We start from the raw sequence: 13,985 nt of genomic DNA, 5'->3' as shown, positions 1-13,985 counted from the left end.
GTTTCCGCCTCCGTTCTGTTTCATGGCCTACTCTGGAGACAATAGCTGATCTGGAGGTGTTGTTGCCGTCGGAGGAGCGCCAGGGAGTGTTTTCCCCAGGCCTGGAACCAGTGAAGAGATCGTTTCATCAGTGCAATCTACACATCTGCATGGTATTCTTTTACTGACCACAATACTCAAGTATCAATTGTTTTTGCATGAAGTGAGGTTGGATGGGGTGAAGTGAGGTGGGCAATGTGCAACGTCCTTGCGTGGGATCCTTGGCAGGGGCACGAGCCAATCACACGGCCGCGCCCTCAAGCCACTTTGCTCTCACCTCGACTTCCACATCCTTCTCCTCCTCCTCAATCCTTCACCCAAATCATCACGAGACTCGCAGAGAATGGACACGGCGCCGGCTGAAGGACCAGACCCCTTCAGCCGGGCATTACCTCTCCCCTTCCGGCTGGAGTTCGAACTGATCCTGGGATTCTGGCTATGGGCGCTGAATCTGCACGGATTCCACCTCCTCAACATCGACATCTTCTCCCTTATACGATACCCGGTGCGCCCAGCCGACGATGAGCCACCATTACACGTCTCAACATACCGCCTTGCGGCCGTTCTCACGGGGATGTGGATGACGGCTATGGTCCTCTTCTGGAACTTCACACGAGGCGATTCTGACCTGGTGGTTGCCTACGATTGGATCCCGAACATCCTCTTCCTGGCTATTCTGGCAGTCCTCATACTACCTCGCTACGGGTTCGCGCGAGGAGTCTTCGGCTCGACCAACTCTCATGGCGTCCACCGCCTCTTTCAAGGGCTGAAGCGTTGTGTGGTGGGCGGAATTGCCAAACCCAAGCCAGAGAAATTTGGCGACGTGTTGCTTGCGGATGCTATGACTTCGTATTCAAAACCAATCTCAGAGATTTTCGTCACATTTTGCATGTTCTTCAAGGGCTTGCACACCACCAACAAACCGGACCGCCTTTGTGGACACGAACTCATAGTCCCAGTGGCCATTGCTTGGCCTTTTATGATTCGACTGCGGCAGTGCGTCAAGGAAGGCCAGTGGGCAAACGCATTGAAGTATGCTACAGCATTTCCAGTCATCATACTCAGTTCCATGGCAAGGAATGACACTGGTCTGCAATTCTTTTGGTATGAAGTATGGTCACATTTCTCTTGCTTTCACTGACAACAGGCAACAGGCGGCTAGCGGCAGTTACAAATTCGCTTTATTCTTTCTGGTGGGACGTGTCCATGGATTGGGACTTGACATTGCTATCCAAATCTCGACATGCAAAGCCCTTTGGCCTACGCCAGCACCGGGTCTTCAAGCTGCCGATGCTCTACTACACCGTCGTCGCGTCCGACATTGTCCTGCGATTTGCTTGGTCATTCAAGCTCTCGCTACATCTCGTTTACCTGGACGGCATAGAAGGCGGCGTGTTCCTACTCGAGATCATGGAGCTTTTGCGGCGGTTTGTTTGGGTGTATTTCCGTGTCGAGACCGAGTTCGTCAGGAGCATATCGAGCGGTACTAGTATTGATCTATAAGTCTCTAAACAGCTTACCGTCCGGCAGACAATATTTCAAATTAGGAACGGTACCAAGACACAATTTTACTCACCAAGTCGTTCAACCATATGCCGATGCTACTGACGAACTCGCAGACGCAGTATGATGATCACCGCCCAGCCAGGATTTACTCTCCCATGTATGCTGCAGCGCGCTTAGACCTAGCTGCGTCTACACAGCCCGCGACCTCGGACTCCACCACACCTCACCACATGCGGCTGAACGACTATACCACCTATCGACCTGACCAGACACACCATGCACAGGCTACTGTCTACGGTTGTTCGCCTTGCACTCGATCGGAGGCCTTGAATACTTCAAATCTGACCATGGTTATGTCTCCGAACAAGTGCCATGGACCCACTTACCGCCCTGGGGCTCGCGGCGAACGTGATTCAGATCATTGCGTTCACTGGAGACGTCTTGGCTGAAACGCACCGCCTCGTAAAGTCTGCCAGTGGAACATTGCCGTCATGCGAAGACATTGCCCGTCTTGCAAAGCAGCAAGAGCTCGCATGCCAGCAGATCGTCTCGAAAGCCGCCGTCGATCCGAATAAGGACCCCAACGACATTGATCAGAACGAAGTCGACCTCCAAACATTAGCTAAGAGCTGTGCAGAAGAGGCTAGAAAGTTGGTAGTCATATTGGATGGTCTGACCGTGAAGCCAAGAGACAATGGCAGGAGACGATATGCTTCAGCGTTGTGGTGTGTGACCAAGGCCAAGTGGAAACGGAGTGAGATTGAAAAGATACAGAAGAACCTTAAGAGCTACCAACAGCAGCTTGATCGCACTCTATGGCGCATTATAAGGGCGGAAGAATCGGAGCATGCGGCGGCAACAGATGCGTTGGTACGTCAGGTGAAGGAAGACGTGCTCAAGCAAATAAAAGAGTCAAGGCGCGAGCTATTATCGGCACTGAAACAGCAAGACTTGCGGACTGATGGCTTCCTTCTTGATCTGGATGCCAAACTGCGACAACAAAATGACACATCTGGCGTCGAAGACTTCAGCAACGCAAAGGGTTGGCTCCCCGGGCAGGATAGCGGTGCTCATAGCACAGGACAAGGGACCAGGGTTTACGGGAACTGGATCGGCCAAGACGGCGAAGAGAACAAGACAGCCTCGCATCGGCCTACCTCAAAAGTGGATGCCCATCGTGTACAAAGGGAGATTAAGACATGTGACAGCATTCTTGGCAGTCTCGATTTTCCGGAGATGAATGCAAGGCAGACCGCCATCCCTCGAGCCCACGACAAGACGTTCGAATGGATGTATGCACCAAAGTCACCGCTCGAAGACTGGCTGCGAAGCTCGAGAGCTCTCTTCTGGGTTAACGGGAAAGCAGGTTCGGGCAAGTCAACGCTGATGCGCTTCGTGACGAGCAAAACCGAGACAAGGGACCTGCTGCAACAATGGGCCGGGAAGGAGTCCCTTCACATTGTGACAATGTTTTTCTGGTTTCTGGGAACTCACCTTCAGAAGTCTGAAGAAGGACTTTTGCGAAGTGTCCTCTACCAAATCCTCACGGCATCGCGCGATTTGATTCCTGTTGCTGCTCCGCGTCGGTGGAAGGCAATCACTAATGCTCTTGAGACGTGGGGCAAAGAGGACTACAAGAACGCAGCAGGTTACGACTGGACGGCGGACGAGCTTCTGGACGCCATGGAACGGATAACCCAGTGTACTTCCATGCACAAATTCGGCTTCTTTATCGATGGCCTGGACGAGTACCATGCTGACCATCGACGACTCGTGAAGCTCATTGAAAAGCTTGCCTTGAATCCAGACTTCAAGTTCTGTGTGTCCAGTCGGCCATGGAACCCATTTGAAAATGCTTTCGGATCACAGCCCGACTCGTTCGTGTTGGAGGAACTCACGAAGCAGGATATACGGAACTACGTATTCGAGGAGTTATCAGAGCATATCGAAGATCAGCCGGAGGTGAAGACGCTGCTGGACGAGATTGCCGAGAAAGCACAGGGTGTCTTCTTGTGGGTCTATCTTACAGTCAAGTCTCTACTTGAAGGACTGGACGAAGGCGACAGCATTCGCATCCTACGTCAACGAGTCGAGCAGCTACCGTCCGATTTGGGCGCTTATTTCGATCTGATACTGTCCAGAGTGCATCACGTGTATAAGAGTATGAACGGGACTGCGCTTCAACTATCCTTTGAAGCTGCTCAGCGTGAACTGCAGACGCCCTGTTCAAGCAATGCGCACCGTCGAGCGTTCATCAATCTTTGGCTGTTGCAGAATGGATTGGAAGAGCAGGACTTTGCTTTTAGTCAAAAGATCGAAGAGACTGATGCTGAGAAGTGCATTGCAATGGTCAAGGCCACGAGGAAGTTCATCAGTGCCTGCTGCAAAGATCTGCTATACATCCCCAAACCGCCTCCAGCCAGGGATTCAGACGAAACAACCTACGTAACTCAATATCGAGTAGAGTTCCTCCACAGAACAGTGTACGAGTTCCTCTGCATGGATGAGATGCGGGAGAGATTGAAGACGAGGGCTTTGGCTCATGTGGTGCACGACCCCGACTTCGACACTCGAATGGCTTTGGCACGTCTGAAATTCATACCGTTTGAGTCAAAAGGACGCTGTAGGTTCCTCACCGAAGCGCTGGAGGACATCGCCGAGAACGCGCCGCACAATCAGTTGTCTGCAGACATCTACGCCGAGCTCGACAAGGTTGCCGCGAGGTATATGAAATACTGCAACTGCGCCCAACAGCACGACTCCAGAGCGGTTTTGCATATGATGCTGGATCGCAGGCTCTATGGCTTTGCACCTCTTGCTATGAGTAAAACCCCAGCAATAGCACGATTCGATATGCCTCTCCCCCGACGGCCGTTCTTGCAAGCGATTATTGGCACCGGCAGAACTGGGCGACTCTTCGCCATTGACAAAATCGACCAAGCCTCGCTCAAAGCTTACCTGGCTTCCGGCATCGATATGAGCTCTCGAGACGAGGTCGACGACTTCACGCCGTGGGAATGGTTCCTGCGAGACTGGAAGAAAGCCACAACAAGCGGACGAGTGCCCAAGCACGAACCCCTGGACAACACACAGCTCTGGACAATGGCGAAAATCTTCATCAACAACGGCGCGAGCCTCAGCGGCCGGGTCCAGAGCATCTCCGACTCCCCAACGGTGATCGAGACACTCACAGAGCTGGTACCCGTCGAGCATCACGAGGAACTCATCCATCTCTCCCGGGTCCACGCCCCTGCCGTGCAGATCCTCCACCAGAAGGCCGTGCAGAAGAAGTCTTTGAATATTCAGCGGGATCGTAGGATCCAGCAGACGTTTCAGAGGAGTTTTCCGGGCAGTGATCGGAGATTGCCGAAGCATCCGGATGAGTTGGATGAGGATGAGGTGGAGGCTTATTTTCGGAGGACGGGGTTTAGGCCTTGAGCTGGAAGACCTGGCGATAGGACGTCTTGACTTACTTGAGTGGGTACTGTGAACGAAGAAGAGGACAGTGGTGATGATAATGACTTCATTGATTCTATGAATACCCCAAGCAAGTGATAGCAGCGCATTATTCGACGAATCGACAATTTACACTGCTCAGACGCACAGTTGGGCGGCACCAGATCAGTGCCGGCCCAGAAGGTTGTATCCAGACTGCTGTCTTGCTCTGGACGAAAGAACAACGGGGGCTCGCCATCGCGGTTTGGATGGGATGGCGTCAAGGGGCACAACGGAAGCAGTGAGCAGCTCATCACCCCTGAGCATCTACCCATCAGCCTGACCAGCCTCCGCCACGCCCTTCTCCAGATCCTCAACCTCCCTCAACCTCAACTGCGCCAAACAAGAAAGCGAAAGCACCAACCTCCCCTCGACATTCAGCGCATTGATCTCATGCATAATATCAGTCTTCTCAGCTCCGGGTCCGATAGCGGCTTTCTGCGCCTTAAGATCCTCAATGCGCGTCTTGATCTCTTCGCGGCGCTGGGTGGAGTTGTTGAGGATGCGGTGCAGGACTGGAGGCTTGCTCTGCTTCTGGAGCTCGGCGCGGATGTGCAGTTCTTCGTTGCTGGGGAGGGGGCGGTTGGTGATGATGGTCTTGGTCGTGGATTCTGCTTCGGAGGCGGTCGCGACTGCTGCTTTGTTGATGGGTTTTGACGTGGATTGCTCCTCCTTGACGGGTTCTGGTTTGGGTGGCTCCTTCCCAGCTTGCTCCATCTTTGGCTTGGGCAAGAGCGACCCCATCTTCGGCGGCTGCTTCTTGACAGGCGATGTCTTCGGCCTAGGACCCATCATGGCCTTCTTGGCAGCAGGCTGCATCTTCTCCTTGAGGGGCGACGCGGCATTGCGCTTCTTGGCCACGGGCTCTGCTAGGGGCTTGAACAGCGGCGTGAGGTCTTCGATGTTCTCCTTGTCGCTGTACTCACCGCCATCCATACCTGAGAGGTCCATGAGAGCGTCTGCTGTGAGATGTTAGCCTCGAGTTGGTTGTATTGGAGGTCCCCACGGGACTTACAAGCTTTGCGATGGTTGCTCTTCCGCCCATTGCCTCCGAGGGCTTGGGCGTGACCCTTCTTCGCCCGATTTGACGCAGCCAGGGTGTCGAGGATGGTGCGGTTGCTGGCGAGGAGTTGTTCTGTGTGGCGGCGACGGATGTGAGCGTGGTGCAGGGAAGATAGGAAAACAGAAGCGCTAGGAAGGAAGAAGAATGGAAGAGACGGTCTATTTGTAGCCTCTCGAGAAGCCGGCGCTCGTGACGAGACGACGGCGAGTGAATATTCAGGCTCCCTGGTTGAGTCATCGCTCCTCGTGAATACACGGCGTCACTTCTTACCTGGGGCGAGTCATCTTGTGGGGTGGATTGGGAATTGGTGAATGCTCGCCGTGCACGTCGTCGCTGGAGGTGTGGGAATCGCCATTTTTTTCGGCTGTCGCTGGTTCGAGAGACGTCTGTCGCTGGTTAGGGATGTGTGTCGGTCGATGGCTGATGGGTCGTGGGTGGTTGAATCACGAAAGCTCAGTATGGTCGCCTTGATTTGTGTAGTATTCAAGAAGCCGTGACGTGAAGCCGGTATGCCAAGTGTCATAAGATAAAAGTGACGTGGATGCTAAATGGCAAATGAGTCGAGAGTGTTCATCACATATCTGGAAACACCTAGTAGGTTTACTTCTCGGCGACAGGCAGTTCGAGGAGTAAAGGTGGGTTCCTGCCGAAAGTGGACGTCATTCGAGCACGGATCAGGTATCACGTGAAAATGCCAAGACGCATGTGAAGATTCAACGAGGACGCAGTGATTCTCTGAGAGTTGTACTCTGGCTATTCAGTATAACCGCTCATCGCTTCTTCCATGAATCATCCACCTTCTCTTGTCCTACAACGACAATGCATCTATCAAGCGGTCCCCGGCAAAAGCTTCCATCCTTCCTTTCAAGCGCTACCACCAACTCTTGTACTGCCAAGTTTCCTGCCATTCAATGATCCTGTTCACCACTCCCAATGTCTCAGTCGCCACTGACATCCATCCCTCATTCGGCCTCGTCTGGGGCACCTCCATGGCGGGCTTGTTCCACTCAGGGCTAGCCTCCACCATCTTTCTGTACTCTAGACCCTCTGGATCCCAAACGTCGCGAAAGTCCGTAGTACTTGGCAGCCCCTCATCGGCATTCAGACGATATTCCTCTACGACTTGCTGTGCAAGCTCGGCGCGGACTTCGTATTCGGCGTTGGGGACTCCTCTGGTTCTCTTCATCATGATCATGTTCTCTGCTCGAGCTTTCATTGAGATCGTGTCGCTCGAGATACATTTTGGTGGCTTTGGTAGCTCTACCGGCTCTCCAAGGTCATCGCCGACGGCTTGCTTATCATCATGTTTTGGAAAAGCGTCGAAGATATTGCGTGCAGCTGGCGTGTGACCACCTGGAATGACGCCACCAAGAGACTTGGGGAGAGCCCTTGGACGGTTTTGTGAATGTCTATATTCCTGACCGAACGCTCGAGGTGGGAGTAGACCTGCCGCCTTTGGTGATTTGAGGAAGTTGATCAGTGCTTCTGCGTGCGAAATGCCGGCCCGGACGATGGGTTCCGAATGCTCATCCTCTAGAATGACCGCGCATGTCTCCGGGACCCAAAACCTCGTTGGGTCTGTCATTTGCCTCAAAAGCTCATCCTTGAGGCGCTTCTGCCCATCACGTTCGGCTTGGGAGGGCAGCTGGTATATAGATGTCTGAAAAACGCCCTTTCCAATGGTTCCGTTTCGCAAAAGCTTGCGGCTCATCTGCAATCGCTCTTCGTGCTCCCAGAAGTGCAAGGTGTCCGTCGCAAACAATGATGCGTCCGTGATGATTTTTGGAGCGTTAGGCGGTATTTGACTGGCATCGAACGGCTTGCGGATGAAGTCTTTTGGGCTGTCGTCAAACAAGGGGACAGGTGTGGGTCCTTTCAGTTCTTGAATATAGTACCTTTCCGGCGGAGATGCCCGTTGTGGTACAAGCCGGTCCGATGGGCCTGAACATACTGTACCCTGGGAGTAGTCGATGAGCATGCGTGCCACGAGCTGTTTGTCTTCAGCGCCGCTGATCTGCTCCACGATCAAGTTCAGACCAAGCACATCCACTGCGTTGTACGCCATGTACAGCCCATTCTTCTCCATACCAAGCTCACCCTGGCCTTGAAAGAAAGACATGAGGGAAACTCCTGCTTCCCGGTGGCACGACTTCATCCAAAGTAGAATAGGCAGCAGCCGATGCCCACGCAGCATCAATTCCAGCAGGGAGCCATAGTTGAAATGCGCTCTTATTTGTGTCCATTTGAGCTTCGGCATGCTGAGCCCCTGCAGCCGGCAGATGTGATTCAAAAGAGCTGCGAGGTCGATGTTGCCAAGGTAGCAGGGGCACGACATACCCTTCTCACTTTGCCCAGGTTCGTGCAAATCACACTCTTCGTCGCTTTGTCGGAATCGCATCCACGATGGTCGCACGGAATCGAGGTGCAGGTCCTGAAAGTAGAATCGCGGCCTGGAAAAGCAACCTGGATCTCCACGAGCTGCATTGTGAGCTGCATTGTGAGCTGTACCTGGCGTACCCTGATACATATACGCCATCGTCATTTCGAGAACGCGAAAATCCGTTTGGGGATTCCACCACAACTTGAGCAGCTTAGTGTTGAAGATGGTGGCTTGGAAGACACGCTCGATTGCAGGGATGGTCTCCCCATTGGGATGTTCCAGCATTTGAGCGAGATAGAACATGATGACCACATGCTTTCCAACTCCAAGGGTGAGCACAGAGCAGATCTCATCCACTTCTCCCCGCTCGACCATGCGAGTTACCTGGTTTGGTGATTTGCCGGCCACAAGCCCTCGGGGTAGTCTCAAGAACTCCACATCGATGGAGCAGTATGGGAGCAGCGTACCAGGCCTGCACTCGCCCGAGACTTTGACGCCATTAAACTGGTTCGGCGCTTTACTAAGAATCCTGTTGAAGGTCTCTAGAGCGAAGTTGACTTGGCGTGGGTCGTGAACAGCCATCGCAAATGTGTCCATGCGATTGGAAGTGGTGATAGACCTCAAGTCTCGTAGTACATTCTCGTCCCGGAAACCATTGTAGCACCTAACGTCTTCGGCTGCTACGGTGGCCTGGTTTGGTGTCCAAGTCCAGCTGACTTGCTCCAATGCTGGGGTATGATTCCGTCTGTGCTCGAACGGCTCGTTGTCCAAACCGAAGTGGAAAATAAAATGCTGATACAACACGTACCTCACAATGTCTCTGCCCGAAGCGTCGGGCAGTAGAGACCGAAATACTGTCTTGTGCCCAAAGGACCACTTGTCGTCAGGGAAGATGTCGATTGTCTCCTGCAGCAGGTGGACTCGTTGTCTGTTCTCGGCGCCGAACTTAGCTGGCGGGAATCTCGAACTGGTGGGACCAACTAGGTGCTTGTGAATGCAGATGCGAACATCGAGGGTTTGGGCGACGATCCAGAAGATTGCGGCATCGGGTCGAAAGTCTGGGCAATCGAGCAGTGCAAAGAGGTCGTAGCCCGTGTCTGACGCAACATCATGTTCGTAGATCTTGTAACGGGCGTGCAGCGGATGCGACCGATTTGAATAGACTGTGAAAGCGAAATGCAAGACTGCATCACGGATCAACGGCCAGGCCTTTGCGTCGCCAATGAGTAAACGAGCTAGAGCGCGATACAACGAATAGCCGATCGTGAGACCTCCACAGCTACCGTCGAGGTCGTCGCCCTGGTCGCCGTGCTGAGTGAAGTACTCAGGGATGGGACCGTCTGCGGCAGACCGGTCGAAGAGTTGTCGGGCTCTGCTATCAATGCGTTCGATGTCGCGTCTGTAGTAGGGGACGACGGGATGCATCATGGTGGTCGCATTGTGGTCAAGTCGGTGCTGGAGCGGCGCAAGTCGAGGGTGACGGTGGGTGGAAGTATGGATGCTGGCGTGACGCCATCCAGTCACAAATCTATTCACGACACCCAAACTTGGGCTTCACTTGTGTCGGCGCCACCTCGGCAGAGCGTGTGCATGTATTCACTCGATGTTCACTGTTTTGAGGTTAAGGCCCTGAGGAGTCGCTGAGGCCAGCTGCGTACTGCGGACCTTACAGGGACAGCTTGGAGAGGTCGGTCTGTTGAGGGTGGTACTACATCGCCAATCTGTCATCGCCGTCGCCATGCTGATTGCTCGGCAGCAACTGCGCAGCCATGCAAACGCTTCGGATGTCTCGAAACTGATGAAGAGAGGGTGTGGGTAGGGTCTGGGATTGCAGCATCATATATGGTTGTGTTTGAGTATATAGTATCTGGCGTAGAGGTGGTTTTGATTGAATTTGACAATTTGGGATGGATGGCGTCGAGGTGAAAGAGACGTGAACTAAGAGGTGAAGTGAGGTTCACTGCGCTTGCAGGGATCCCCGTCTCGTCTCCTTCCACGCGTGGATTAGAGTTTCGAAGCGCGATGACCGCAGCTCTTCAGTCGCCATTCCACCTTCAATCCACTTCCAATCCAGGCGATGTGGAGGAGACAGCCATGTCGTCGCAGTCCTCACAGAAGAAGCAGCAGTCCATCTCCAACTTCTTCACCCCCAAGCCCACACAGAAGCCCAAAGTCAAGGACATACCCGCTCCATCGACATTACGACGCCAATCTTCCGAACTGAAGACCGCCGAGACGAATGGTCTTTTCGTGAGCGATGCTAGCGACGATGATGCTGGAAATCCGACTCGATCGTCGAAGAGGCCTGCAGAAGAGACTACCCACTCAGAACCTCCTTCCAAACGCGTCCGCGAAAGCAATGAGCCTTCTGAGATCTCGGTGAACAGCGTGGGTGGATCGAAGGCCAAGGCTACTGCGAGGACTTCCAAGTATGCCTTTTCGAGCTCTCCTGCCCAAGTCAACGACGAGAACGATGCCGCGGAAGACGATGAAGACACTCGCAAGATCAAGGAGAGACTGCACCAGAAGTTTGTGAGGAAGCTGGGAAGACCTGATAGCATCGCGGATATCAAGAGGCGCAATGGTTTCATCAACCAAGAGACCGAAGGAGACGAGGATGCTGCAGAGGAGGATGACGAGGAAGAGGCTGAGCCGGCACCGAAAAAGGGGAAGAAAGGTGCAGCGGCGAAGAAGACCAAGAAGCTCACACCTCTGCAGCAGAACGTTGTGGATCTCAAACGCAAACACCCAGATACCCTTCTGATAGTAGAGGTCGGGTACAAGTATCGCATATTTGGAGAAGATGCTCGGGTCGCAGCAAAGGTGCTCGCCATTGTGTGCATTCCCGGAAAGTTCAGATTCGACGAGCACCCATCTGAGGCACACCTGGACAAGTTCGCTTCCGCCAGCTTTCCGACCCATCGCTTGCACGTCCATGTGAAGCGACTGGTTTCTGCTGGGCATAAAGTTGGCATTGTCAGACAGTTGGAGACAGCCGCTTTGAAAGCAGCTGGAAGTAACCGTGGCACGCTGTTTCAACGCGGACTGACGAATCTCTACACCAAAGGTACATACATTGACGACCAGGAAGGCCTCGACTTGGCAGGGCCTAGTGGTGGTGCTCCTGCGACCGGACACCTATTGTGCTTGACCGAGACTTATACCAAAGGATTCGGGTCGGATGAGAAGGTGCAAATCGGGCTCGTTGCTGTGCAGCCATCCACGGGGGATATCATCTACGATGACTTTGAAGATGGGTGGATGCGGTCCGAACTGGAGACTCGATTGCTCCACATCTCGCCTTGCGAGTTTCTTCTGGTTGGAGAGATGTCCAAGGCGACAGAGAAGCTTGTACAGCACCTCTCTGGCGGGGATGATGCTCGAGTGGAACGTGTGGACAAGCCAAAGACGATGGCAGCGGAGGCATACAGTCACATCACCAAGTTCTACGCCGATAAGCTGAAAGAAGGGGAGCCATCCTCTTCCCAAGTGGAATCCTCACAAGAGACCGGGACGCTTCTGGACAAAGTGCACAAGCTTTCTGAGAATGCAACGATTTGCTTGTCTGCTATGATCAACCACTTGACAGATTACGGTCTCCAGCACGTCTTTGACTTGACGAAATACTTCCAATCGTTCAGTGCCAGATCTCACATGCTACTGAACGGAAACACTCTGGAAAGTTTGGAGATATATCGTAATCAGACTGACCAAACCCAACGCGGAAGCCTCTTCTGGACGCTGAATCATACCAAGACGAGGTTTGGTTCACGACTGCTCCGCAAGTGGGTGGGCAGACCCCTGCTGGATCGTGTGCAATTGACTGAGCGTGTCGATGCTATCGAAGAACTCAAGGAGGGTTACAGTTCTTCGGGTGTGGAGAGGCTCAGGCTTCTGCTAAGCAAGATTCGAAGCGACCTCGAAAAGACACTCATCCGCATATACTACAAGAAGTGTAGTCGATCAGAGCTTCTATCGTTGCTGCAAACTCTGCAAATGATCGCACAAGACTACGCCCATGTCACCTCTGTCTCTGACGCAGGCTTCGACGCGAACATGCTCAAGGAAGCTATAGCATCACTACCGATCATATCTGATGATGTCCTCGACTATCTCAATCGAATCAACGCAGAGGCCGCGAGGAACGACGACAAGTACAACTTCTTCCGTGACGAATTCGAGACTGAAGACATGACCGATCACAAGGTTGGCATCGTGGCGGTCGAACATGATCTTAACGAGTTCAAGACAACCGCTAAGGACATCTTGAAGCGAAAGTCTGTCAATTATGTGACTTCTGCGGAGATCGACTACCTCATCGAGCTTGAGAACACGCAGCTGAAGGATGTTCCGGCTTCGTGGGTCAAGATCAGTGGCACAAAGAAAGTCTCGCGGTACCACGCACCAGAGGTTGTGAAGCTGATTCGTGAACGGGACCAGCACAAGGAAGCGCTGTCGAATGCTTGCGACGCGGCGTTCATCGATCTACTGACAGAGATTGGGTCCAAGTACCAAGCATTTCGAGACTGCGTGCAGTCATTGGCATTGCTGGACTGTCTCTTGTCACTCGCAGAAGTCGCTCAGCAGCCCGGATATTGCAAGCCTTCCTTCAGTGATGAGCCTGGCATTTCGATCACCGCCGGTCGCCACCCAATGGTGGAGCAACTTCTGCTCGACTCTTTTGTGCCCAACGATGTCAAACTCTCATCCGATCAGACTCGCGCACTTCTCATCACAGGCCCCAATATGGGCGGCAAGTCTTCCTACGTACGCTCCGTCGCCCTCATCGCCATCATGGCTCAGATTGGCTCTTACGTTCCTGCCGAGGAGGTGCGACTTGGCTTGCTCGATGCAGTCTTCACTCGCATGGGCGCCTTTGACAACATGCTCAAAGGCGAGAGCACATTTATGGTTGAGCTGGGTGAGACAAGCGACATTCTCAAGCAGGCTACACCTCGAAGTCTGGTGATTCTCGACGAGCTGGGTCGTGGTACGAGTACTCACGATGGCGTCGCCATCGCACAGGCTGTGCTGCAGCACGTCGTCAGCCAGCTGAAGAGTTTGACCTTGTTCATCACCCACTATCAGGGTCTGGCCCGTATAACGGAGCAATTCCCTGCTGGCGAGCTCAAGAACGTGCACATGCGCTTCAACGAACGAGATAGCGAGACTGCGGCGGGCGAGAAAGACGTCACATTCTTGTACGAGATTGGCGAAGGTGTTGCGCATCGAAGCTACGGTCTCAACGTGGCTCGATTGGCTGGTCTGCCAAAGACACTCCTCGAGGAAGCCGGGAGGCGCAGCAAAGCCATGGAAGAAGAGGAGGCGAAGCGGCGTATGAACTACCTCTCGAAAGCCATGGGCAAGCTCCTCGCAGGCGGCGATGAGGTTAGCCTGCAGCATTTGGTGGCTGCGATTGAGCAGCTTTGAATTGATGCTTTTGATTCTGTTAGCTTTTGCTCGATACCCTCTAGTCCATGTGTATACTTCTATCACAGCGCT

The 13,985-nt window shown here is 53.4% G+C and overlaps 5 protein-coding genes across 5 annotated transcripts; 3 read left to right on the top strand and 2 right to left on the bottom strand.

Moving 5' to 3' along the window:
• Positions 1-382: 382 nt before the first annotated feature.
• Positions 383-1,542, top strand: M409DRAFT_30661 (uncharacterized protein; the record flags this gene model as incomplete). The annotated part of the gene is made up of 2 exons (XM_033810035.1): positions 383-1,143; positions 1,194-1,542. The coding sequence occupies 2 exons, from the start codon at positions 383-385 to the stop codon at positions 1,540-1,542; spliced, it is 1,110 nt and encodes a 369-aa protein (XP_033659764.1).
• Positions 1,543-2,733: 1,191 nt separating this feature from the next.
• M409DRAFT_34136 (uncharacterized protein) lies at positions 2,734-3,750 on the top strand (the record flags this gene model as incomplete). The annotated part of the gene is made up of 1 exon (XM_033810314.1): positions 2,734-3,750. A coding segment is annotated over one exon (1,017 nt), but the record flags the coding sequence as incomplete, so codon positions are not given.
• A 1,557-nt stretch (positions 3,751-5,307) lies between these two features.
• M409DRAFT_61294 (uncharacterized protein) lies at positions 5,308-6,387 on the bottom strand (the record flags this gene model as incomplete). The annotated part of the gene is made up of 3 exons (XM_033814700.1): positions 5,308-5,999; positions 6,056-6,327; positions 6,374-6,387. The coding sequence occupies 3 exons, from the start codon at positions 6,385-6,387 to the stop codon at positions 5,308-5,310; spliced, it is 978 nt and encodes a 325-aa protein (XP_033659762.1).
• Positions 6,388-6,974: 587 nt separating this feature from the next.
• M409DRAFT_61293 (uncharacterized protein) lies at positions 6,975-9,911 on the bottom strand (the record flags this gene model as incomplete). The annotated part of the gene is made up of 1 exon (XM_033814699.1): positions 6,975-9,911. One exon carries the CDS (start codon positions 9,909-9,911, stop codon positions 6,975-6,977), a length of 2,937 nt encoding a protein of 978 aa, XP_033659761.1.
• Positions 9,912-10,577: 666 nt separating this feature from the next.
• M409DRAFT_30658 (uncharacterized protein) lies at positions 10,578-13,913 on the top strand (the record flags this gene model as incomplete). Its single annotated transcript, XM_033810034.1, has 1 exon — positions 10,578-13,913. The coding sequence occupies one exon, from the start codon at positions 10,578-10,580 to the stop codon at positions 13,911-13,913; it is 3,336 nt and encodes a 1,111-aa protein (XP_033659760.1).
• Positions 13,914-13,985: the final 72 nt, after the last annotated feature.

Source organism: Zasmidium cellare (genome assembly GCF_010093935.1).
Source record: "Zasmidium cellare ATCC 36951 unplaced genomic scaffold M409scaffold_69, whole genome shotgun sequence".
NCBI classification, from domain to species: Eukaryota; Fungi; Ascomycota; class Dothideomycetes; order Mycosphaerellales; family Mycosphaerellaceae; genus Zasmidium; species Zasmidium cellare.
Note: the sequence above shows the minus strand (reverse complement) of the source record. Positions and strands in the feature narration are given on the sequence as shown.